Below are 27,970 nucleotides of genomic sequence, written 5' to 3' on the forward strand. Positions count from 1 at the left end.
GTCGTAAAATAATCACTGTTAAAGTCATTTTTGATATGTTCATCTGTCGTGAGAATTCAACATGAAATAGAAAAATACACAGATCCCACAGAGTGTTGGGAATGAGTGAGAAGTTGTCACACTAATATTATGGTGCAGATCTTCTGTGGACAGATCCCAGAATATACTTACAGGTCAAAAGTTGTGTTTTTGTAAGGTTTTGATAGTAAAATTGGTAAAGGTGACCACTGACATATGCTGTGCTTTGTAGTCACGAGTCTTGACTAATCTGGTCAGGTGCATTAGTGTATTGTGGTCACCAAGGCTCCTTGGATCGCCACAACATTAGTTCCCTCCAAAATATATTAATTCCTTAATTCCTCCAAACATTATGTTTCACATACACACACACACACACACACAATTAAACCTATGGCAACCTCTGCACTTCAAAAATGTCATAATTGTTGTGGAAGCTGAGGAACGAACTGTTCAATAATCAACTGTTCAATAATCAACAATAATAGAACATGGGAACCAAAACAGTAAATCACAAAATTTCCAAAAAATGGCTGCTTATTTATGAATTTATTTCCCAAATGTAAACTTCACTAATTCATGCATACAGGTTAAGACAACATACAATATTTTACAATTCTGTTAATTTCTGTATTTGCATAGGACATGGTCACAATATGTCTAATAACAGGTAAAAAATTATGTCATAAAAAGATACAGCAGAGCAACAATAGACCAGCACATTAATATCTGTACAATTTATGGAACTGTACAACTGTAATACTTCAATCATATGTAGTGATTTTGGTTGATTGAGACAAAAATATTATACACGGCAGCTTTTGATGTGGTCATGAATAAAGGAACTGGCCAATGTTTAGTAAAAGTTGATCTACGAAGCAGGTAACACAGGTGCCAGTAAAGAAGAAGAGAGTAGCACCATTTTGCATCACTGAAGCAGGCAACACACGGTGGTGAACAAAGACTGCATTAAAAAGGTAAAGTCTCGCTCACAGGGAGGAAATCTAAAGCACTGACCATGGAGGAAGCTCTGCAGCCGATATAAATTCTCCTGCACCATTAATCTATACACGAAAACAGAAGGTATCCCTCAAACAGTATGTAAAGGACATGCACTCTCGAATCTGCAGAGCGAAAGCGAACCGACTGATTTGGATGTTGCGTTTTTGATAGATGAATGCGGAGCCTATACAAGCCTGTGAATTTTCCAAACTCCCAGTCTGTGTTGGAGCTTTTTCGGCCTGCAGAGGCTCAACCATATTTAGGAATTCAGCATAAATGTCTGAAATCAAAGTCTTTCATTTCTGCTGAGACAAACTGCAGGCCAGCTATTTTCATTGGCTCCTGTGACTATTTGCACAACTGTACTTGCATGTGCGATCATGCTGTCATTGAGACAGCCAAACTTACAAATAGAACACCACAGCTCTCCCAAATAGTATTTTTTAAATAAATGGTCAGAGTGTAGATATTCATTTTTTGAATAAATCTGTTAGTTTAGGGTTAACATGCCATAATTTGACTTACGGCTACAAATTCAAAGAATAATCATTACCAAAAGCAATTATTGGGCATAACCAATTCAAGAATCTGTACAAAACACCTTGAGCAAATGCTTTTCCAATTTAAGTGTTAGATAATGTGGTCCTGAGGCCACGAGGAAATCAAACAGAATATAACAGCGAATTAAAATGTGACAATTCATCTGCACACAAAATCACAGGTTTGCTTATACCTTTCCACCATGGAGAAAAGTATATCAGCACAAAGGAATTAGCCACAACTACCAGCATTTTCAAGCAATATCACAGATATTCTATTTTCTGATGCTGCACTGCAATCTGTCCTCCATCTTCTCCAATGAGATTTTAGTTTTAACAACTGGAAGTTACCATGCTATTATGAATGCCCTTTTATGAATATTCAGATGAGACAGCAAACCAGAACACCCAACACTGACAACAACAAAACTTCCAAAGCAAAGCATACTTTGGAGCTGATTATCTCTTAGGTAAATTGAATATCTGTGGTAATACTGAATTACCATTCAACTCTTTTGAAATAAGCTGTGGGTCAGGGTCTGAGGCTTTAGGGGGTAGTATGGAGCACTGTGGACCAGAATCCTTAGTCCACAGGAGTTCTATCACTGCAAGAGCAACAGACGTGCCCGTGAAAGGAAATACGGAAGGAATTATCCACTGTGCAAATCTTTATAATTTGGGGACAGTCATTTATCGAATTGCAAATTAACATTTCTGAAGCCTTTCCCGATCCACTCCTGAAACATCTGAGAACCATTCCTGGACCCAGTCTTAGAAAAAATAAAACACTAGGTAGAATCACTGTAAGCTGGCTCCACCCCCTTTAATTAAGCCAATGTGGTCTACCTCATAGTTTGACCCAAGTATTAATGCAAGTTGCTACCATGGACTTTAGTCACATCATGTCTTAAAACTGCATACCTCCAAAAACGCACTTCACAGGCTGAATCATGTTTTTGTTTTTTCTACAGTGAACACATCTGCCATTTTAGTACACGTCACTTTACATTAAGCAACTACTGCAGTAAGCCACAAAGCAGGAACGGATAAAGTGTTCAAAATTGTAACATCAGCATGACAAAGCAGGAAGTATTTTTCCTAATTCCCTTTTATGGCAGAGCAGGGGTGGGACTTGTCTGGACATGACATCAATTTAAAAATAAAAAAAAATCAAAGGACCAGCCTACTAAATAGGAAGGGGAACTCTGAAAGAAATAAACACACAAAACTTTTTTAAAATAAAGCAATACAACCAAAAAAGCGAACTACGTAGAAGTAAAGAAGTACCCAATCTACTACTCAAACAGTCTTATAAATGCATCACAGTAAAAGACAGGGACATGTAAAAAAAAAAAAACAAAAAAAAAAACACATGAACATAAAATTAGGGTCTGAAAACATGGTTTGAGGCAAAGCAGCGCAAAGATAGCAAGTTAAACTGCAGTCCTTCGGAATGGGTATGTATTCACTTTGTACTATGTGTGAGCATATCTGAGATTTGCTACATTTGACAATGAAGAATTTTAAAATGACAAACAGACATAAGGTTATAAAAAGAAAAACACAGCTTAAGAAAAAAATTGGATAGGAGACAAGTCTCCTTTCATTATGCAGGTTAAAATAAATGAAAAGTAAATAAGTATCTAGCTCACAGCAGATTTTAAGCATAAAAATACTTGCGTATTTAATACACAGACATCTTCATTCTATACATAAACATACAAACTAAAATGACATCACATACAAAACTGTACAAGTATGTTGGGTCTTAATATAGTTAGGGAATTTGGTGTTGTTTAATAAAGTCAATGATAACTGAATGATCACTTAAGCCTTTGGCACACAAATTCAAATCATCCAACTCATTCACTTTGTGATCAAGTCCACTTTTCCTTTTAATTAAATCCCAAATCATTGCCTTGCTAAAGTGTCATTTATAAGATCTGGACAACCTGGTTATAATGATACAAAAGGGTGTTAAGCAGGTGATAAAAAAGGTTTTTTAAATTTTTATTTAAAAAAATTTTTTTTTTGGGGGGGGATGCAAAATCAAGATTTTACAAGGAATCCTTTTCTTTGTGAAGATAATGTAGTTAATCTCCGAATGTTCTTTCATTGTGCCTTTTAAGAGAACCCAGATACGATAACCACCAGAAACTGTTTTAGCTATTAGCTATGACCAGTGACATTCAGACATTTTGGCTAAATTCAACAAAAATGAACATATGCGTTCTGATGACCCCCACCCCCACCCAGATCCCTTCCTCCCACAGATCTCTTCATCTGTGGGTATAGGACAAAGCGCTGAAATCTTGGAGTGAAAAATAATAAACCAAATGAAAGGGAAATAAACAATAAATTGTATTATATCAGCCTTTACGGCTATGCAACATTCAGCAGACGGATAAGGTACACTGTACAGGTCTATGAAAAAAATGCTATTTCCCTTTATAATTTCACCATGTGTTGCTTCTTATCACCATATCCCATATCAACAAGTATTAAGGGAAATGGAAATGTACTTTTAACTTCCAGAATCAACAGCATGCATTTTGGTGTTTGTAAATTTGGTGTCCATTTCTCAATATTCAACATAGTGTTCATAGCTCGAAAACAGTAAAATGAAGCCACCAATGTAACACTACATTGTTCCAACAGTTTATGAAAATACAGTGATAACAAATAAAATACCATAATATTATTAATAATAATAATAATAATAATAATAATAATAATAATAATAATAATTACCTGAAAATAGCAAAAGTATCAATCCAATGCAGGAATATACAAATGAAAAGGAAAAAAATATTTACCAAATTCAAAAAGTTCATGTCTATGTTCATTTGTTTTCAAAGCACAGAATAAATGAATAAATACTGCTGAACAGGACATATATGACAGCTGTTAATGGTCTTTCTTGTATTTAATGATTCAGGTAGATCTGGTATTGTGAATTAAAAGATAATGTGAATTTCTCAATAAAAATCAGTATAACCCAGATAAACTAATTCTGAGAGATATTATTGGGGACTTTTCACTAAGCATCTATCCCTTGCTAATTATTTACTGTTGGCAAATCTGAGTATGAAATCTTTGACAATCTGAACCAAGATTGAAGTGGATGTTTTACATCATCTTTATACAGTTCAGTAAATAAGTGGTTTTTATAAATGCACATGAGGTGGATTTATGTTTGGTTGCCAGGCGCTGCTTCGTCAACACAGTTGCCTGGGGCTGCAGAGGGGGATGGGAGAGGGGAAGGGTTTGGACTCTTTTTTTGAGGGAAAAATGAATGCAGAAGTGCTTCTGTCCACACTGACCGGCAGCGTACTGAAGGAGCAGAGGGGTCTGAGAGTAGTACTGTACAAAAAAACAAAAAATCTGAGAAGTGGTGCAATAGTCCAGATAAATGCTGTCGAAGACAGCCCCTGAGGTAAATGTGTTGTTTCCGGATTAGGAAGTGATGACCCTGACCAGTGTGGAGGCCGCACATGTAGTACAAAAACAATAATGAAGAAAAAAAATCTATCAAAACAAAATAAGCCAGAGTGGACTGCCCTCTTTCAGTCTATCTTTCAAGTATTTCCTCTTTTATGCAAGCTACCCTGTGCCACAATTTATCAAACATGAATGAGTATTCCAACACGCATATACACTTTGTTCCATAAAAGCAAAGCACGTAGCAAGGAGCAGAGAGCCGCCAAGGTTTCGAGGAAGTCGGTAAGCTTGTGTGTGCAGCCAACAGCGTGCATCAGGCAAGCCTTTAAGGGAGTGTCATCCATTCACGCCAAAAGGCTTTCAGAGTTAGGCTCAAAAGCGGAGGGAAAAAAGCCCCATTGTAGGTTCCTCTATCCCCTCCCAACCCCACTCCCAGCCCGGGCGAAAAACACACACGCATCTCAAGGATCATGTTGCAGTTTGGAATCTGTATAGCAGAACAGGGGTAATCTTACTGTAGAGCTTCATATGCACTCAATTCCTGGAATACTGCAGCAGGGATTCAGCGTGTTTTTATAATGGGTGTTTTCTTTCTGTAAGCAGGGGGTTGCACAGGACTGATTATGTGCCTTTTTCAGTGACAGGGAAAAGAGGTTGGCGGGGGTTTAGAGGGACAAGGCCAGCCATTCACAGATCTACACCTGCTCATTCCTCTCTGAAGGGGCTCCTCTTTCTCACCAGCTGGCATTTCACTCTCCTGGCCTGAAGCTCTTCTTTCCCAGAATTGAGGGAGTCCATGAGGAGGGGTCAGGGGTGCACAGCCAAGCAGCGCAGTAAGCGCACATTCATCCTAATCCTGGAACCTCTGACCCTTCCATGTGACATCCCAAAGCCACACAGGGTTGTTCCAAAGATTTGCAAATCAGTCAACCATGGGGTTTCCAACTGGTAGGTGTTGCTTTTGGCCAACTAAACATTCTGAATTTTGTTTTTCACAAAAACTCCACAATTCATTTAATTCTCCATTCTTTGGGTAGGATGCACTCAAAGGAAAGCTGTGAGATATGCCGCAAATCATTTCTTATGGAACAGCCCCAAGTGAAAGAGAAAGCCATATTGCAGGAGAACAGCTTCAGAAGACATGTCCAGGCTAATAATTATGCACGATGTATGGAGGTGGATGTGTGTGTAACATAATGATTGACATAATGTCTAAAATACATATTATGCATGTATTTGTTGGGCCATGCGCTAGTTTGATACATCCTTTACACAATCATTTGGGGTTTTTTTGTTTGTTTTTTTTCTTTCTTTTTTTAGTTTTTTTTAAAGAAATTCAGATTCACTGGGAGCACAACTGGACATTCAACACGCTTTCCCTGGTTGGCCAAAAGAGTGGTATGTTCGATTTCATTTCAGTGAAAAGTTTATTTCTTATTTTTACAAAGGTATGAAGCCTATCCGTAATCTGAAACATATTTTAAAAGCAACTGTCTAATTGCAAGTAGAGGTAACACATTCTATTACGTTCTGAAACTTTTAGTAATGCCCCAATTATGCAGTGTGTCTGCAGTTTCTACCCCCCTACTCTCGCAGGAAAGCCTTACTGTGCACTCCAGATGATGGGTTTGATTGGGTTTGTCTAAAAAAGTGGCCACTAGCATTACATGCTCCTATATTAATTACACATAATCATTAGCGGAACTCATTTTGTCTCCATAAATCTTACAAACAGAAAGTAATGAGGCCTTTCTGAAGTTGGCAAAAAGGCTTCAAAGTATTTGAGCTGAATGATACAGCTCTTTACAATCTGTCCCCCATCACAATTTGATGAGTTCATGTAATGTTACCAGGAACAACATTACAGACTTGTGTTTGTGGGCTGTGCCTTTTGCCTCCTCATTCAGCTAGCCTACCCACAGGCATAACTCAAAATGTTCACATTCCAGAAGCACAGTCTACCTCGTATCTCACCGACACCTACACCTGAATTAAGCCCTATGTAATTTTTGACTCTACTTTCTATCAATTGATGACAATCTAAACCACCATTGAAGCAGTTGGATCATTCCCAAGTGTGTCTATACTTCAAGCCTACCTGTAGTTCCTGCTGAAGAAATGGCTGCTTTGAAACCACCTCTCTTGCGTCTCCATTTCTATTTTAAAGCATGGAGAAGGGCCGACTCCATTTGTTACTTCCATTTGAGAGGTTAAAGGATAGCGATGGGACAAAATATGCATTGCTGTGTGCTTGCCTATGCTCCAAGACAGCAGTGATGTCTGCCTTTGAGGAAAACAATACAAAACTGAACAAAAAACCCTGTCAAAGCCCCTGTGGTCATGGTCATCGATAGACTGTTAAAAAAGCGGAGGTATGAGGTGAGTTATTGAAAAGACGAAAAGTGAATTGTATTTTCAGTCTCAAAAATAAACCAATGGGTGGTCATTCACAGAAGTCACCCAACTATTGTCTGAGGTGCATTATGATACAAAGAGAAAAAAAACTAACCAAAGAAACCTGAAAACCTCAGGTTTAATTGTTAATCTGGTGCTAGTTTCCCCCAGTGTGAAAACTAACAAATCTTTCAAATAAAACAAAAAAAAGAGTGCAAATCCTGTTGACTGTAAGGCTGTTTTAAATATGTGTTCTGTCTTCATCATGTTCATTCTTTCAAGCTAAGGAGGCCATCCCTGAGCAGGGCACAAAATTCAAGCGTGTTGAATTTCAGAGTAAAGTGATGCTTGTATTGTGCAGTCAAGTTAAGTAGTTAAGAAAAGAACTGTATTAAATCCTGAGGTGTAGATGAGACCCCCCCATGTTAAATAAAGGTGAAGAATATTAAATATCCGTCAATCTGTTGTCGCTGTTGTCATTGTTGTTTCTTGAAAATCAAACAGTTTCTTGGAACTGAGTTTAAATGAAGGAAATAAAAACATGACAGATAAACTGGCAGTAGCCAGAAGCTAAAAAACAATACATACATATCATATACTATGTAAATATTGCCACCTCTGGGAAAGGTGTTGCTTTTTTTTTTTCCTTTTTTTTGAGTTGCACAAGAGATTGCACTACAATAGGCAGTTACGCACAGTACATTACAGTACAGTACAGCAAGCGGAGAGTTAGCAAAGGGAAGCCAACAAACTGTGCAACACAAATGTCGAGGGGACAAAAAAAGACTTTAGTACTGCGGGTTCCGTGGGCGTGTCGTCTGGCTTTCGCCGGAATGTGCCGGGGGGGGGGCGGGGCTTAAGGCGAGCTTGCGGGGCTGAGGGCGGGGCTGGAGATGTCGGAGCGGCTGTAGTCGCTGAGGGAGCCGGCGCGCGTGCCCGCGCCGCCGTGGGGCCGCTTCAGCATGCCGGGCTGGAAGTCGGAGTGGCGGCGGGCGTGCTTGGTCAGGTGGTCGCTGCGCATGAAGCGCTTGTCGCAGAGAGGGCAGCCAAACTTCTTCTCCCCGGTGTGGGTGCGGTAGTGGCGGGCCAGCTCGTCCGAGCGGGCAAACTTCTTGTTGCAGTCGGGCCAGGTGCACGGGAAGGGACGCTCTCCTGGGAAAAAATAATGTACAAGCAGGGGTCAAAGGTCAGGCATGATATTCACCTTCAGTTTCACTAAGAGTGGGCTTCTTCAATACCACTTCTATGAGGCCAAACAAGGAGCACAGACACATACATCTCAGTGTTAACATTTAAAAGTTAGGTATTTTCTAAGATGTTCCGTATTCTGTTTTAGATATATACATTAGAAATCAGTAATAGCCATTGGAGACAATCCAGGTGAACTCCATGAGTCATGAGCTTCTTGGCTGCCACAAGGCACTGGTCATGAAGAAATAGAAATTTCCTTCGCACAAATCTAGCAACAAAATTCTGTAATGTTTCTCTGTTTTCCGATCTTCTGTATATTGCATAACACATATGAAGGGTGATTTGTTGGTGGTGGAATGGTGGTGGGGAGGGGAAGAGGGTTTAACAGCTACAATACACAATGTGCTCCTAATGAGAATTTGAAGGGGTGCCTCACAAAGCCTATTATGTAACTATAAACATAATGATTTCATCCTCATCTCAAAGACAGTAATTTCAAGCTTCATCCACATTATCTCTAAATTTTCCAGTTAACCTCAAAGACAGACACTTAAGCTGTCAGGCAGACAGACAGGGACAGAGGGGAGATAACCTGCACTCCAAACTATACCACATTATAGGTACATTTTCTATGTTCTATATTAAATATTTAAATGGCAACCTCAGCATAGCTAAGCAGCCAGACAGTAAACCTCCAAGTTTAATTAGTAAGTTTTCAGCCCTCCCTGTTCCAACCACATATTATAGTCTCCTCCTCCAGACAAAAACTTGGGTCTTGATGCAAATCCACAAGGCCCAAATGTTACCACGTAACCAAGTGTGGCTTTCTCTGTGTTCTCTCTTGAGAGAACAGTTTAAATCCAAAGAAAAAAGTTTTTTTGTGCTCCATGTGGGACATCTAAGATGGATTGGTTTGTTTTTATCTGTTTATATTTTTGCTCAGACATGTTCTGCCTGATAAAAAATATTTTCCCAAGTGCATTTCCACTGATATGCAACCAATCAATTCATGCCCAGTCAATGCCAAAACTAAACAGCATATTGCTGATCCCTTCACCTGCTGATATCATATTAAATCTGAAAGTTTTAAAATCCAAGACCTTTCTGCTATTCTTAACACATGAACACAGGACTATGTATCATGGCCTCTCTACACTAATCTCATTAAGACTGCTGGAGCGCAAAAATACTCATCCTGGAATACACGCACATAAACACACACACAAACACACACTCACTCATACACGCACGCACGCACCCACGCACACACGCACACACACACAGCACATCAGATACACACAGGTACACACACAAGGAGAATACACCTCAGGCCTTCACACTTTCAAAGCACTAACAGACACAAAGTGGTCCAGCACTTTGAATAAACACGCCAAACTTAATCCCATCATCACTTCAGGATATGAATGCACAATAAGGGCCACGTGAGGGATTAATATGAGGTGAGATACCCACTTCAAGCCGGAACGTTTTATTCCCTTTGAATGGATTTATTTCCACTAAGAGGCTGATCCTTTGAGCTCAATGGCTGGCTAATAAAAGAGAGAGCCCCTGGAAACGAGAAGTCCCTCCATGAGTTATGGGCTCAAATAAAGCACAGGAACTGCTCTTTAGCTACAGGGCCACACGTCAGCCAAGGTATCTGATCCCTGCAGCATCAATATTTCACATCAGCATAGTGGCAACAGAGGCCAGGGGTTCAGAAGCCTGTTCGAAACAGAATAACAGTGCAGGTAATCAAACGGGCCCAGAAGAGAAATGATATGACGGGGCTGATGGGAAATTAACTGGGATGTGTCCACTGGCCACAAATCTCACACATTTCTCAAATCTTTTGGTAGCTGGGAGGGTGGCTAGTTATTATGTCAAAATGCACACAAACACTCATCAGCTCTGGCTAGAAATTCTACATATAGTTCATCTATTGCATGTTTTTAACCTGTAACAATGTAAACTTCACTGTCCCTGACAAATAAATAAATTAATTAATTGAAATTTTTCTTTTTTGTTTGTTTCCACAAGACACACAGACCACTATAGATAGTACGGTTGTAGTTTCAGGGTGCAAGCCATGAAAACCAAGCATGAGACTTTTAATTTGCTTTACTCTTTCAGAATAACAACTTTCTGCCAAGGGTGTGAAAACACCCTTGGCAGAAGCAAAACATCTAAGCAAAGAAAACTGCTGATTTGACAGTGTTGGGAGGGCCACCATCTCCTTTCCAGTCCACAAGAGAAAGCAAACAGTGGAGGTGGGCATGGACCCAAATTTCTCAGAATTTTTAGGGACATCCCATACCAGAGCCCAGTCCCTCTAAAAAAACAAATAAATTAATTAAAAAAACCCCATGATTCCATTCTCTGTGCCCTGCTATTTGATTATTGAGCAGCTTTGTGAAACCAGGCGTAGGGGGCGGGGGCACGCTCTGTACATCTGTGCAGTCACCAGACACGCCCACACAAAGAGAGCACTGCACCACCATGCACAGTGACAACATGCTGCAGAATGGCCACTGAAAAGTGTTGCCCTCAGGACTTCAGCAAGGCAAGGCTATGCACGCATGAGAACACACACGCTCTGCTGTCCCTGTCCATACAAAGCTTTAATCGACCCTCGCCTCCCCAACACACACACAGACACACACACACACGTGCGCGTGCATGCACACACTCACACACACGCACATACACTTACACTCTAGATCATGTTTTTCTAAGCTGTAAACTTGTTCGTATCCCTACTTTATAATGAAAAGATTTTAATGCATGCTGTTATTTCAACACTCATTAAATAGTATAATTTGGTAGAAGAAAGACGTAGGAAATCATCTTGGTACTGCCCTCTAATGTTTGAAATTGTATTCCTGCATTCCACTCTTGCCCCCGCCCTAATCATGATGTTTGAGTATCTCTTTGGAGGTACTACTGCGTCACATGAATGTCAATCAAGCTATCCAGCTTTACTTTTACAATAAGACGGAACACTGCCACCACCTGTTTGGTTAGACGCACTATGCCCAACGTTTTCAACTGGAACAACATGGCAGCCTAATTAATTAGCCTACTTATGATTTTGCTGTTTTTGAGGTAATGGTGTAGAATTAAAACCATTTTAAATGATAGCATAATCAAAATTCCTACTGTCGTTACTGAACTTTTTATATATCGTTCAATGCTACTCTGGACTGTTTTGACATTTCTTAATGTTCAGAGCTGTCATGTGCAGTGGGGAGTGAAGAGCATCATTTTCTTTCTAGATTGAGATAGCACAAATAGATTCCGGAGAAGCTTTGAAAATAGTTTCCTCCACTCAGAACTCTCAGCCTGCATTATTCCTGATGAAAATGTTGTTGGACCCCATGTTGACTGTTCTCTCTGTCCCTGCCTCCACAGTCAACAAATATTTTCTATTTTTTTCTTACCCCCCCAGCCCCATTCTCCACAATCACCCCCTCCTCCCCTTCCCCCTTGTTTGTCAGACCACAACACTCACTGTGATGAAAGAGCCTGCCAATAAGCAAGTCTCTTTCTGGAACACTGTGACCTTCCTTTCCTAGAATGGGAGGAGTAATTATGGAAGCGTTTGGATGGCTGCTTTCTTCTAATGAACACAGTGACCTAGTTACCCTGAAAGCCAGTTACATCAGGCAAAGAACACAGTGCTCTGCCTGCCTGCCGACTCAACACCAGTATCTCCCCCTTCCGATGCAACGTGATTATGTCACAGGTAGGAGGGTTATATAAATGTACCCATTCAGTGCCACTGGGTCAGTATTTTTATTTTTTTTAATGACTCAGAAAGAACAAATTGAGTCAAAATTGTTGCTACAGCCAGATAAAGATCGAAGAGATACGTTATCAGCACCTGAATTCATTTTGAGATTAAGGACGACAGAAGTGGCAGCTATTAAGGGGATGTGAACTGCCACAGGACAGCTGTGGTCAAATCATTCCTCCTTTTGGATCTCACAATTCAGAGGCTCAAATCCAGTTGCTTCTTGGTTAGTTGAAGTCACCAGCAATTTCCCCTTTAGGTCAAATAATGGACCTCCTGTCTATTCAAACAGGGGAAAATCACTCTGTCAGCTAATCATACTTAAGTACCACAACAGAAGCTGGCAGATAATGAAAATTGTCGCAATGTTGAGCAATAAGTGGTGGATAACTAGGGAAAGGAAATCCACAGTGTTTGCTGGGGAACTGGGGTCCAGGGTGGGCTTCATCCATAATGACCTGAGGGGTAGGGAGGATGTAGTGTGACCAGTTTGGCAGTCACTGTCTTAAACCATGCCCAACCAACATTGCACATTGGAGCTCTGGCAGAACAGAGGCATGTGACGTGACACAGTGCGGTGAATCTGATCAAACATGTTCCTTTTTGCTGATGATTGTGGGAAGACTCGAAAGCACCTTGCAATCAGAAAATGGAATCATTGACTTCATTTATGGCCTGGTCCCTGCATCAGCGGAAGACAAGATGGAAACGCAAGCTGAAAACAGCACCACAAATACACGGGGGAAGACAGTTCATCACAGAGCTTGATTTATTTCTTATGGCCGAGAATATACAGTTGTGGTCCTGAGCCAATCAGAAACCACGGGCTCCTACGTAAGGTAATGACAAAGATGCTAATGTGGACTCTGGCAGCCCTTTCATCATAGTGTTTACTCACTGACCACACTGACCACACTGCAAGAAACCAGAAACCTGCCCTCTGTTTCCTGGAAAGGCAACAGAGAGAGTTCAAGGTGGATAATTACACACACACACACACACACATATATATATATATATATATATATATATATATATATATATAAGGTGAGCTCCATAATGTTTGGGACAAAGACTTTTCCCCCTTGATTTGTCTGTCCACCACAATTTTGGATTTGTAATCAAACCATTCACATAGTTAAAGTGCATATTCCCAGCTTTTATTTAGTGTTGTTATACACTTTGGTTTCATCATGTGGAAATTAGACAACTTTTTATACATAGCCGCCTTATTTCAGAGCACCATAATGTTTGGGATATATTAATGTTATATAAATGAACGTAGTAATGTTTAATATTTTGTTGCATATCCTTTGCATGCAATGACCGCTTGAAGTCCGTAGCCCATACAAATCACCAGGCGCTGAGTATCTTCTCTGGTGATTCTCTGCCAGGCCTGCTTGTTTTTCAGATCAGGTGAATGGCATGGCCAGCCAAGAATGTCAAGACAATGTTTGGGATCATTGTCATTGTCTGTAGGATCAAGCGCCATCCAGTGAGTTTTGAAGCATTTTCTTGAACTTCAGCAGATAAGATACTTCTGTACACTTCAGAATTCATTCTGCTGCTGTTATTAGTAGTTACATCATCAATGAAGACATGTGAGCCAGTATCTGTGGCAGCCATACATGCCCAAACCCTAACACACCCACCCCATGTTCCACCAATGAGAGGGGTTGGGGGGGTACTTTGGATCATGGGCAGTTCCTTTTGGCCTGCACACTTTGCTCTTGCCATCACTATGATACAAGTGAATCTTGGTCTCATCTGACCGCAAGACCTTTTTCAAGAACACTACAGTCTACAGGGTCGTTTACATACTTCCTATAAAACTGTGGCCGTCCTGTTTTTGCAGCTACAGTAACTAGTGGATAGCATCTTGCGATGTAGTCTCCGTTGTTCTGTTCATGAAGTTTTCTGCAGACATTAGTCACTGACACATCCACGCCTGTCCCCTGAGAAGTGTTTCTGACCTGCTGAAGGTGTGGTGTTTGACGGTTTTTCTTCATTATAGTGAGAATTCTTCAGTCATCAACTGTAGAGGTCTTTCTTGGCCTAGTACGCCCTCTGCAATTACTGAGTTCACCAGTGCTCTCTTTCTTTTTAATGAGGTTCCAAACAGTTGGGTTTTGCCAATGTCATTGACTGTTTCTCAGCCTCATAATGGTTTCCTTGACTTTCATTGGCAAAACTTTGATCTTCACGTTGACAAACTCCAATAGGAGACTCCAAAGGCAATCAAAAGCAATTTATTGCATTAAGACTACATACTGAAACTTTGTTATACCTGCACTAAGGAAGCAAATGAACACTTCTGACTAAATATAAACACCTGTGAAGCCATTTGACCCAAGCATTATGGTGCCCTTAAATTGGGGGGGGGGGGGGGGACTGGGTGAGCTATGTATAAAAAGTGCTGTAATTGCTACATGGTTAAACCATAATATACAAAAAATACTTTTTTATTAACAGCTGAGAATACACTTTAACCACATTTAAATATTTTATTTCAAATCGAAAATTGTGGTGTACAGAGCCAAATCAAGAAAGAAATATATGAGTAAATGACATGCCAGGTCTTAGGTATATATTCCTTAACATATGTTATTCCAGAAGAAAAGAGAATATATGTTGACAAAGTTGTATATGTGACTGTGCATGCCAGTGTGTGACTGTGCCAACACACAGATCACAGCAGGTCACTGAGTCTGGTTAATTAGACGGACCTTACATTACCTCATCGTGGTAATATTACATAACCAGCTCCTACATGTTTTCACAATGGCTCTTTCCTGCTTTTTTATTAGATACTTTATTAGCCCTCCCACTGCCAGCTTGGAGAATAGGTCTATGAGTGTTTCATGATCACATGACAGGATAGCATTTGGAAGAGTAGCAAAAATGAAAATTTAGCATCTTAGAAGACATTGGGCTTTTTTGGAACCCACATTAATTAAATCCACAAATAAGGAAATAATAAAATCCCCTTCTTGGCATGGGCCATGGCCTAATACATGCAAAACAGCACTTTTATGCCACTGATCTTGTAATCTTCACATAGTTGTGTGTAGGCCGATTTGTGAGAGAAGTAAATGAATGATTACAGAGTATAGAGACTCCTGCACACCACGAGAACTCACTTGGAGAACTCACTTCAGCTCTGTTAAACTTGCTGAAAGCTCAATGACCCACTGTACCATACTCTAGACTCAGGCTTAGAGGTTTTTGTTTGAAGATTAAACGTTTAAAAGAACCAACATCGATATTCACATCAATTTATACATCAAGCCTTTGTGCTACAACTTCTGTTCTCATGGAATGGATGGAGTTTTGAGCCATGGCCAAATAAACAATGATTTAAAATGCTATTTAGGAAATGGAAAGATTTCTTAAGATTAAGGCTAAAACAATGCAGTTTGATTGAATTTCACAAATAACATACCATAGTCTGAGCACAGGACTGCCATAAGATATGTTCTGGAGCAACATGATCAAAGCAACACTCAGTAGACTACACCCTTTCATCTGTGGAAGAGTGCAAGTGTGTCTTTTGTGTGTAAACGCTACCCGAGGCTCAAATCCAGAAATATGATCAGGGCAGGCGTAATCTCCAAGACAGGACCTGACTTCAGTATGATTCAGTACTCAAACATCACTATTTTTTTCAAAAGTACTCTTCCTTCTTCGGTAACAGGACCTTCCAGCCCTTTGAACTGAACACCTTGATCCCGTGAAACTGACAGCAACTCGGAGCTATGCCAGGGCAGCCGCCCTTGTTTCGGAACAAGGCAATTACCTTGGAACCTTTAAATCAGCTCTGCATGATACCCATAATTCAAAGCTGTGCTCAACCACAGACCATTAATATCAACAGGAAAAAGCTCACTGCACGACTGGAGTGAGACTCAGGCACAGAACGTCCTGCACCTTCCCAGCATCCACACACCTCCCTGCCCTGTCGTGTCTGGGAAGTAAAGAGACTGTTATGACGACTGAGCTGGATCATTTCTATGGCCTTTGGGCAGCTGGCTGAAATATTTTCATGCCGCATTTTGTTGCAGGGAGGGAAGAAAGCAGGGCTATTTAACTGATTCAGGTTAGCTGGCTAATGGTAATGGAAAACCCTGCAAACATCAACAGCAATGACAGGAGCTTTGGCACAAACAACAGGAACCAATTCGATCTGTCTGCTTCTTAGCCCAAGCCTGAACGGAAGATGATATTGATCTAGGTATTACAATTCACTCAACTGATTTCATAAGATCTTGTATACTTGTTTTGCAAACATGAGTTCTAGGTCACATACATGTGGAAAGAATAGCATCACCTGAAGGAACTATCTTCAGTCTGCATCAAAATAAAAGGCTCATTTACTGGCATATCACAGGAACATGGCCAAGAAAGCCAGCTATGTAGGCTGGCTACAGTGTTTTGTCGACACAACTGTTACATAATTATTTGTAATAGTCAAATAAAATGGAAACATCTGCCTACAAAGCAATACATTGGAGGCCACGAGGTTAGATGAACAATCAAAGGCAGAACTTTTTTCGCCTCTACCAGCCACTGCCCCTCCCCCCAAACCCTACCCTCACAACCACACCCTTGTACGGCAATGAACAGTGAACTACAGCCCAGCATATCTGAGAGATGACACACAGGAGAAGAACAAACACATGTATACACACAGATACACAAATATACACACAGGCGCATGCACAAACAAACACACCGACAGCACAAACACATCCATTCTTAGAAACAAAGTTTACAGAAACACATAAAAGGCCACTGGCACACAGCCACATACAAATAGACACAAGCACGACACGCACGGGGCTCTGAAACTACAGAAAGAGATAGCACCCTCCATTTTCTGATAATGGATGAACATTTAAACCATTTTGTCTTCTCTTCATGTATTTCTATGCTGCCGGGGAGGCACCACGGGACGGCGGATGTGGCGGATGGATAAAGGAACTCGCGACCGCATGGGTGCCGCTCACAGAAGGGTGTTTCCTGCTCTGGAGGTCACTGATGAATGCGCTCATCAGGCAGTGGGCAGACATTCAGCAGAGCAAATGACCTACATCAACCGACCGCGGTGTGCCCTCAGGCAGCCCCCTCTCCAGTGTACTCACATTACCAGCCATCCTCTTTCCCCCGCCATCCCACGGGTGCCCGAGAGACTCTGGGACAGAGTTTCCAGATGCTCTGAAGGCACACGTCCTTTAGAGCCCTCTCTCTCTGTCTGCCCAGGGTAACTGCCACCCTCCAAGGCAACAACCATGCCAAGGGCTACGCTACATCTGGCCCACAGAGCAGTGGCCATTTCTAATGTGATGGCAAGCAGGAGTCAGAAGCAGCAAGAGGTGGTCTTTCATGAACATCTTCCACAAAAACAGACCCTGTAAATTGAAGGTAACAATGGTACATTTCCAGGGTTTTTTACAGAGTGGCATATATTTGAGAGGGGAAGGCTCACAGTGCCTCCCATATCCTCTGTCTTTCTTATAAAGGTGTGTTTTTATAAATGCATAGCCAGCCCTCTTGGGAGAAGGGGCAGACAGCATTTTAAAAATGAGGCACCTGCCTGAAAATAAAAGACATTCCAAAAAGAAACTGGAGGTGGGTTGCACATAGGAAAAGGTGCTCTGTGCTGAATATATTGGGGACAGGAACTCAAAAAGCATAGCATATTGTCTCCGGGCTTTCACATGGATTAGCCAGACAGGAAGAATCCTTTGGTTTTTATTTACATCCTGGAAACGAAATGTATTTCTCAGAAAGGATGCTGAGCCGTGCCAAATGGGAACTGGGTGGGCTGACCCCAATCGCTCGAACTTGTGGCAGCTGCCACTGTGCTGAGGTCAAAGGGGAAAGTGGAGCAGGGAAAATGCATCCGCCGTCTCCTTCTCTCCCTCCCCAACTCGGCATGAGATCAGAACTACGCAGGGCGGGGGCACAGAGATCAATTTTAATGAACTGGCCATGAGGAAAAAAAATTCATTTAAACTACTCTTATTTACAGGGAGTCAAAGGGTGAAAGGTCGGCCTCCCGACAGACAATCAGTAATTTCTCTCAATGTACAATTTATCAGGTGTATTTGCGAATGACCTTGTTGTAGTTGTACGGAATGTTTATAATCTTAAATCAATCAAAATTAATCCTAGGGAAAACTTGGTTGGCAATATCCATTTGGCAGTCCAGTCCAAAACTGTTGCCCAAGTTTTATTTTCTCACAGGACTATGATGTGATTACATTCCATTGCTACACTCATGGGTCTTAAGGGGTTTGACTTAGCTTTTCCCCCAAAAGAAACTGAAGTAAATCCAGATTGCAGTAAATGCAGGAGCCGGCTCAATTAAAGAATGGAGACAACCGTCTATCAGGGAAAATATTTAAATATTTTGGAGCCCACTGGGAGGGAAGCAGGTCTCCAGTATTAACCGTTGAAGGCCAGGCCCTTTGAAAGACAAAGGTTTTGGTCACTCAAAAAACAGATCGTAAAATATATGATTATAGCCTTATTATTGTCTGTGTGTAGTACAGCTCTTAGCAGTGGTTAGAGGCAAGGTTCTAATCCTGATTTGGTGCTTGAGGGGTGGGGGGCGAATGGGGTGCAGAACCCCCCTTTGTTGGAGAGGCACTGGGAAGCCGAGAGGGGTCATGATGTTTTTTGTGGAAAAATACAGCTTAATGAGGCTGTAAGGGGCATTCACTTCATCTGATGCATCAGTTAACATTATGAAGGCTGTGTTCTGTCATGAGCCACATGTCACCAGCTATGAAATGCACTGCTTACTTAAGATAAAAATGCAAAACCATTGCAAATGCAGACAATTCCATTACAAGCTAAATGGAGGAAAAACAAAACTCAGCAAACATACCTTCTCCTAACGGCTACAGTTTTTTGTTATAAGGCATTTATCCCCACAGTAGGTGGCCTAGATAAATGCCCATCTAAAATAAAAGGACCTCTCTTTCAGGCATCAAATGAGACTGGCTGTTTGTAAATATGTCATGTATAATAGTTCCAAATAACTACTATCTGCTTATCTGGGACTGCACATCAATTTGTGGCATTACAGTACCCAAATCATTTGCTTAGGGCTACGGAGAGAGACCCTCCCACCCCACCACAACCCCCTCAAAGTCTAGCACGCATACACACACACAGAGAGAGAGAGAGAGAGATTGTACAAGTTTATGCAACACTAATCCTGCAGTAGGACTTGGGAGAAGGGACAATGAGTAGATCTGATTCTTGGCTCTGAAGACGGTACAAATGTAACTGATAATTCAACACAGATATCATATAATGAAGTTGTACAGAGATAAAGAGATTATAGAGTGAGAGTGTAACCCTACCCACAGGTTAAGAGTCACCACAGAAATCATTCTGAAATAGAAGACACAAGGCAGAATCATGAGCACCCAATAAAACCATATTTAAGGATCCAATCTGTTTATTGAGAGTCGACTTAAACAACCATGGCTCGTCTATTAAGCACCATGGCTAAAGACTAATTCAGTAGTGAACCAGATAGTTTTTCAGATGACTGACTGCACATCTATACTGCAGTTGAGCACCAATTAAAGGAAAGGTGAATGGAATGTTGATCCTAATGTCATTGAGTGGACACTGCTGTTAACTCTTTCACCTCACTACAGAAAATCTCTAAGAAAGGGCTCACATAAACAATACTTTTTTATTTCAATGATATGTTAAATTATGAAAATAAGTTGGGAAACTGAAAATGCACTGAATGACCACACATCTTTAATTAGTTATTTATATATGGGCTTGAACCTCCCATTATCACAGCACAATAAGAAGAATCCAGAGGTCAGGCCTACTTACTTTCAGTGTGGTTTTCAGAGGAGACATCAGAATGACACTGCATAATGTACTGTTCTTTTCAATATCATCCTAAAACTTTGGAAATCTTTTCAAAAGACATACAAAGAATTGAAAGAGAAAAAAAACAGAAGACCAGTGAGAAAGTACAGAGAACGCCACAAAAATAAATCACTTTCAAATTCTTCAATTCATTTTTGTCTCCCTGCAGTGGAGATGAGGTTCTGGTTTTTATCTCAAGAACCACATATTCTACTATGTTGAAATCTTCACAAGAAGGGACATTCAATAAAAATAAAGCATATTTTTGAAAATGTTTTCACTACAACATGGTTTTATCATCCAAGACACTTTTATTATGTCAACAAAAAAAACTTTTTTTCTGCTAGGGCTCAAGAGGACATAAACAACCCTATTATGTAATATACAAAATAATCTAAGATGATAATTAAAGGTAGCACCCCAGCATGTAGTTACAGGTCCGCTTCAGAGGCATTGCACCAAAAAACAAAAGAAACATTTGCCACTGATTACATGACAGACCCAAGCCTCTGGGGGTCCGCCCACCCATCTGTGTGACTCTCTTGTGAATTGCTGTTGAGAATTACCCAGGGAGGTTACAACCTACGTGTGAAGACCCAAAGCTCCAAAATTTCCTTTCTGCCCCCAATTCAGAATAAATACATTCCCAAAACACCCAACCAAGAGTTCAAAACAAGCAGGTGGGTCTCCTCAGAAACTGCATTTCCTACCGAACCCATTGTCAAACCCACAATGACTGTGCGGACTGTGTGGTTTTAGAAGTAGCATGCTCAGACATTCCTAAATGCTAAATAATACCTTCAATAAGAACAACAAATTGTGAAAATTAACTAATTTTTTTAGAACTGTAAGCTGTTAGTTAGTTTGTTTAATACATTCACATGTCATGAGTTTCAACAAGCCCACACAATTAAAAGATTTGGTTATTTTTCTTATCTAGAAAAATTGTATGTATTTTTCATCTGCCTTGACAAAGAGGACTCCTAAAACACAGCCAGTTTTTGAGAAAAGCTGTAAAATGCACAAGTAATACAGGCCATTCATCCACATACATGGTACTCTGAATATTCAAACTGTAGTAAAGAATAATCTCAGCATGCAAGTCTGCTGCAGTGAAGATAATCATCAATTGCCAAGACAGTTCTCGTACACAGAGTCCAATTTGCAGTCAAGTTCAAACTGTGGGAAAAAATTCCTCACGCTGTCATTTGCAGAATGTGTGCTCTCAGTTGTTATGCTGTAACCGAACCCCTGGCTGTAGCATAAGGAAGCCATTACTCTTTTCAGCATGACACTTTTCAAAATTGCATTAGGCAGAACAGGTGATTATGCTCTGTACCAAATCAGTTTCCTTTGTTTTGACAAACTGGCTAAACTGGCCCTTTCTTGAAACACTATTGATATATTAGGCAGAACACCGTGTGCTAAGGCTATGCCATCGGTAAACCGACTGTGATCCATCGCATGCTACTATGTTCAGACAAATTACGCTCAGCAGGAGCTGCTGAAAGCCGAGACACTTGAACGTTTTTGAGGGGGGAGGGGGAGGAGGAGTGCAGGAGTTACAGGGGTTGAGTAAGGACACTGTTCCTCTCGGCTCTGCAGGACTCTGCATTCCACCCTTCATCCTGCCTGCACCGTTTAAGTGGGAATCCCTGTCATTATTCCCATTATTTACCGCCTAAGCTGACAGCCTTGGCCATGGCGACTTCGATGGCGTGCATTTTACACAATATCCATTCGTGCAACCGGATCCGTTTACAAAAGCAATTGGGCTAAGTACCTAGCTCAAAGGGTACAAAAGCGGTACTGTGCTTAGGACCCAGGGCTGCACCTGTGTTCTGGTAAGTCAAACACAAAGCTGCACTATTGTCTGCTATCTGCACTCCACTAGTAGAGCCTGGGAGGGAAGGCTGGGGAAGCGAGTCCAGGCTGGCACAGGTTTGGCTGAGGGGGAGATGAACTCAAATGACCCTCACTTTCTTGATTACCCAAACAAAACGAGACGGAAAAGGCTCATTATTCAACCTGCGGCGCGGGAGCAAAAGCCCCCCTCTCCACAATTGGTGAAGCGGCACAAAGAGCCAGACGCACACAATACAATGGGGCAAGCAGTTTGTCCACCGTGTCGAGACACCGTCTCCTCAAGTGCCTTTCAAGGATGGCTGTTCATCAAAAGCTAAAACAGACACTAGGAACTAACCGTATTTTAAGAAATTAAGCATATACATGAATTCTTCACACACACACACACACACAAAAAAAAAAAATAATAATAATAATAATAATAAAAAAACAGATATACATTTGGAGCCAAGAGAATAATATTAATCGAACACTGCAACATACTATTGGCACATATCGTGGTCTGTGTGCCAGAATTCATCCTGTTGAGAACTGGAACGGCATTTTCATGCACTAAATCACAACTAGTGGTCTCCACAATATCTTTTACAAGAGAGAAAACAATAGCAGCCCTTACAACAATAGAAAAAACCAAATTTGCGCAAAGGGTTAGCTGGCCATCTGTTCTGCAGGGAAATACGACATAACAGGGCTCCAGTGAAGCATAATAAGGGAGCACAAGGTGTATCCATGGAAGTGCATTCTCACATAGCCATACAGTCTACTTGCCACAAAAAACAAACACTGTATTTGCAACAAGTTCTTTTTTCCTTTCCAGCTGCAAAATCTCTTACAGTGACAAACCAGGTGTGTCCCACAATATATAAACCTATAATCTAACCCTCAAAAGACATTTGGCAACGAGCAAAATATCTTGGGTGACAAAGACCCAGCTGTTACAAAGACTGAACTCCAGAACTGAAAAACTACATACAGAGCAGTCTAGACAAATGTCTGTACAGACTGTTTCCATTGTGCTGAATACAAATGGACAGCATGCATGCATGCAGACGGCATAAAATTGCAAACTCCAAATATTAGATATCTGTTACGTCATCCTTCAATAATTCTTAAATGAAGTAGGAATGAACCAATTAAATAGTCAGCACACCAGCCAGTGTGTCTCTAATATAAATGTAAAAACAAATGTGGTGCGTGAGTGGAGTGGGGTGGGAGGGGGGCGGCACTACTTGGGAATTCAAGCTGGTATCATCCCATTTTTTTCACTCACTAAGGATTAAATGTTACCATGGGAGCCAGTCGCTCTCTCAGAAACCGAGTCTAAGAGTTAGTGAGTCAGGCAGAGAGGGATTCCACTGTTCCCAGGGCTGCTCCCTCCTACCCCTCCAAGAAAAAACATTCTGATAGCATGTAATAATAGTCCCACAGCCTATCAAATTGCATGGTCGAAGACACATCACGCATCAGAGATTTTTTGAAATATATTTTATTGACATTTCCAAAAATAAATTGTCAAACTACATTTTACAGTCTACTCCTTGCCTGAAATGACAGGAAGTCTTTCCTGAGACACAACCCATTTCAGTGGAAGCATAGGACTCCTGTCAGGGCCACTTGTTGATATACTGTCAGCTGATAGCAAATGCATTTATTATCACTGGCTTTAAACAGATGATAGAGTCTTGTAGTTAATGGATTGTTAGGGTAAATTTCCTTAACTGGGTGTAATAATTTCAGTCACGCAAATAAAGTCCTTGTCCAAATATTTGGAGGTACAATAAATCCTCAGAGACAAAGGGAAACTACACTGTTCGTCTCAGCAGATACTTGTATGTGCTTTTCATAGCAGATACTTGCACACCTGATGTTTGACACCTGATGTTCTTTCTCCCCCTGAAATACCCCTGAAATTTGATCCATTGTTTTCACTCCAAAAGGCATGAACAGCAAGGTTTGTCTTCGGTAGAGGGTTTCCAGAAAGACTTAATGTAGGTGCTTTCATATACAAAAACAAAGGAAACCATAAATAGCCAGGCATGGCTGACGTTGTAAATAGGTCATAGCCCTGTTTTTACTTCACTGACTAGTCTAGCCAGCTAAAACATGTCCATCCTTCTTGGAGAATGCAGATTATTGCACTTTGGTAATTGCCATTTATCAATGAGTTCAATACTCCTGCACGTACATAACTGATACTAGTGTCCTCCTGATTCATCACCTTTCAACATGCCAAGTCAATATTTCATAAAGACTGGGTGAGGCATTTCTAAGCAATTTATGGAGTACACACATTTCACTTCTGGACTCCCTTACATTTAATTCAGGTAAAGGCCAACTTGTACTGCAGTCTTTGCATATTGGGAGATTGAGAGAATACTGTTTTCATATATTCATACCACAGTGTATTTGCTTGGTGGACACCCGTCTCCAGGACAACTAACTTACATGTTGGTGCTTTCTGTTTACACAGCTGTGCATTTATTGAAGGAATTTGAGATGAAGTTCTTTGCTGAGGGATATGATGGCAGTGTCGCCATTACCCTATAATTATACAACCCCAGCTGTAATATATATATATATATATATATATATATATATATATATATATATATATATATATATATATATATATAAATAATGGACAGGTGTGTACTATATATATATATTATTAATGATATACTCTTGGAGGAACAGGTATTAATGACACTTGATCGTGCTTATAAATCACTTCAATCCATCCCTTGGCATGGAATGCATAAATATACAAACAATAATTATTTATTTACTTATTGGGGGAAACTTATTTGCACTACATGCAAAGTTGTCTGCCGTGAGTGTATCCGTGCGCGCGCATCCTGAGAGAGCGTAAGGAGGTGGTGATGACTCTGAACGCATTTTCACAAAGCACCACTGCTACATTGCTTTCATTAAGTGAACAACGGTCTTTGATAAACCTAAAAGGTTGAAAGCGGTCTTTTTAAAAAGTGACAAAGATTCTCACCACATGCATAACGCCCCTCCCCACTTTGCCTCTCTGAGCTCTGCTAGCTGTGTCTGTTGCTGGCCAGATCAGCTGGCAGTCTGTCTGGCGGGGGTGTGGTATATCACAACAAAGAGCTTAGGAGTCAGACATGCAACTGCAGAACCATCAGCCCCCTCTTTTCTTCTTTTTCGTCGTTTTGCTTAGTTATAAACATCGTAAACATCTGGTCTACGACGTTAGAAGATAAAAATGATGTACGTTTCGTATTATTACCAGTGGATCCTACCGCGAATTTTATGTCGTATTTCTTCACCGATACTGCATTGCTAGTTTTCCAGCTAGTTCCGAGAAGTTCGCTCATATTCGCAAAGTTCCTTGCTAGTCTTCTGTGTTACAGTGAGTCTTTCCGTCTGATAGGTTAAAGCGTGCATCTGTTTTATTGCAATAGAGTCCACAGGGCACCGCGCTTTCGACTTATTTTTAAATAAAAATTAGAAAAAAACTCCGGGCACTAACACGGATCTATAGACCTTTGCTACATTTCCTTTTATGATGGGGACTCAAGACATGTAAATCCTGAAGATTTTTATGATTCGAATCGTGAGGTATAAAGAAATTGGACTGGCGATACAGAATCACCTGAAGATCGTGGGCGTTACAGTAGGCTACGTGCAGCTCGGCAGCAGTTTACCCCCCCCCCCCCCCGGTTAAAAAAGGCTACATCGTTGCGCAAAATCAGGTTGCGTGAAACAACCACACCGAGTAGTTATTTCGTTTATTTTTTTTTTTTTAATGTGTAGGATACATTCTCTTGGTTCAACGATTAATATAACACAAGGCGTGTAGACACAGTATGTGGGTGGAGCTCGGGGTATGAAAACGTATATGCCTAAAGTGGAGTTTTCTTTTAATTAATAGTTTTTTTGTCACCCAGTGACATTCCAAACATGTACTCCGAATAATTTTACAATTGAAAAACATTTCAAGTGCACTTTATTCTGCGGAACAGCAAACACTTGCTCAAAACAGAACTGACCTGTATGTGTCCTTAAGTGGGCTTTGAGATGGGACGATTTGCCATAAACTTTTTCACAACCTGAATAGTGGCATTTGTGCTTTTTCAGGGGAGATTCGTGCTCGGTTCGACCTCTCGCGCGTTTGCCTCTTTGTTTGTGACCCGGGTCGTTGTAGATGGCGGTAGGTGTGGCAGCGTTTCCATCCACTCTTGAGGGGGTTTGCTGTTTGTTCTCTTCCTTTATGTTTGCCTGATCGGCAAGACCAGTAGGGGTCTGCTGGTTGAAATCAGCTAAAATCCTCGCCACCACGAAGAGAGACGAATTATCTTTTGCCAGGGGGTCCCTTGTTTCTTCTCCGTATCTCTGGGCAGACGCAGTCTCTGGTTTGATCTCTCTGTTCCCTTTATGACCGTGGACAATGGCACGACTGGACATTGACACAAGGCACTCGGCTGCAAAGTGATCCATTTTGTTTAGGAGGAAAAAGTCCCCAAAGTATCTTTGTTATATTAAAATGACTGATTTAAAAAAATGATCAACGCTTCCTAGATCCCTTTCTGTGATGTTGATAAGGAGGTATCTACGGATCTCGTTGGAAAACTCACTTTAAGATCTGAACCAGCTTTTCTGCTAAATTGGCATCCTGGTTGGGAAGCGATTCAAAACGTGGACGTGCAAATGACTTTTAAGTAATTATGCTGACAGCGAAACGCTTTAAAAGTTAACGAGATTTGAAGTGAAAACTTCCATAGTTGCTTCTATCCTCTCCCCTGCATTGTGACAGTATACAGTTCTCTTATTAGTGCTGTTTCTATCCACGCTGGGGGCGTGTAGGTCTGGAGCACTTCGAAGTGTCGTCATCAAGGCAGCTAGCTCATTGGACAACGCCGTGTCCTCAAGTTACCTGCCCCTAGCAGAACCTGAGATGCGAAGCTGAGTGGCTTCCAAGGCGTAGAATGCGTATAAAACATACAGCGAAACTACTGAACATTAGATTTCTCGTTAGGAAAAAAAATGTACATCACAACGTCGAACAGGAAAGTCTTTCATAATCAGAAGATGATAGTGTTCCGTAAAATTGTGTTCAAATGGTAGGAATGGTTAATAACGATTCAGTCCTACGTAAGCTGTATAATTGTATTTCAATGCACATTTTTTAATCGTTACACAGGCAGCGGACGTGTCCAGTCTACCAGTTATTACCGAATATACAGAAAAGGGTAAGAAAATGTAATCATTAAAACGCGCGCGCGAAATGGCTAAACGTTTTGCCAACGAAACATTTCTGACTACCAGCAGGGATATTGTGTTGCATTGCTTCAAAGCACGTGCAAATACCGCAATGACAGTAAACTGGATAGTCACCTGTATGACGGACTTTGTAACAGACGAACTGATAAGAAGCATTGAAATAAGAGCAGTGTTTCAATGATGTAACGTGTCATACGAGGCGAAGCGACGGTTACAGTAAAGGTCATTTGAGGATACAGTGTATTGAGAGGAAGCCCAAATTATGTAATAAAAATACTGAAGCGCTGGATGTGAAAATCTACGTTTGGAAATGTACATGAGGAGTCTGCTGAGTGAATTCTTAGCGATTAGTCTCCCTATGCCACATATCCGAGGTAGCCTACCCTAAATACAAAGATACCGTTTCATGCGCTGGGTGGAACAGACAGCGCACTTCTAATTCCTTCCTCTCTGAGACTTTTATAGGCGCGGTTGCCAGCTGGCCTCGTGCCAGACATCCATGTGCGCGCGGGACTGTACGCTTTTAACAATATAGTTCGAGCCAAGTGACACTAGTACCGAATAAGAAACT

At 41.0% G+C, this 27,970-nt stretch overlaps 1 protein-coding gene across 1 annotated transcript; it reads right to left on the reverse strand.

Annotated features, from left to right (window-relative positions):
* Positions 1-548: 548 nt before the first annotated feature.
* Positions 549-27,040, reverse strand: LOC135255320 (Krueppel-like factor 13). The gene is made up of 2 exons (XM_064336339.1): positions 26,169-27,040; positions 549-8,546 (listed from the first exon to the last, which is right to left on the reverse strand). The coding sequence occupies exons 1-2, from the start codon at positions 26,614-26,616 to the stop codon at positions 8,251-8,253; spliced, it is 744 nt and encodes a 247-aa protein (XP_064192409.1). The 5' UTR covers positions 26,617-27,040; the 3' UTR covers positions 549-8,250.
* Between the last annotated feature and the right edge of the window lie 930 nt (positions 27,041-27,970).

This window comes from Anguilla rostrata, chromosome 5, assembly GCF_018555375.3.
Source record: "Anguilla rostrata isolate EN2019 chromosome 5, ASM1855537v3, whole genome shotgun sequence".
NCBI classification, from domain to species: Eukaryota; Metazoa; Chordata; class Actinopteri; order Anguilliformes; family Anguillidae; genus Anguilla; species Anguilla rostrata.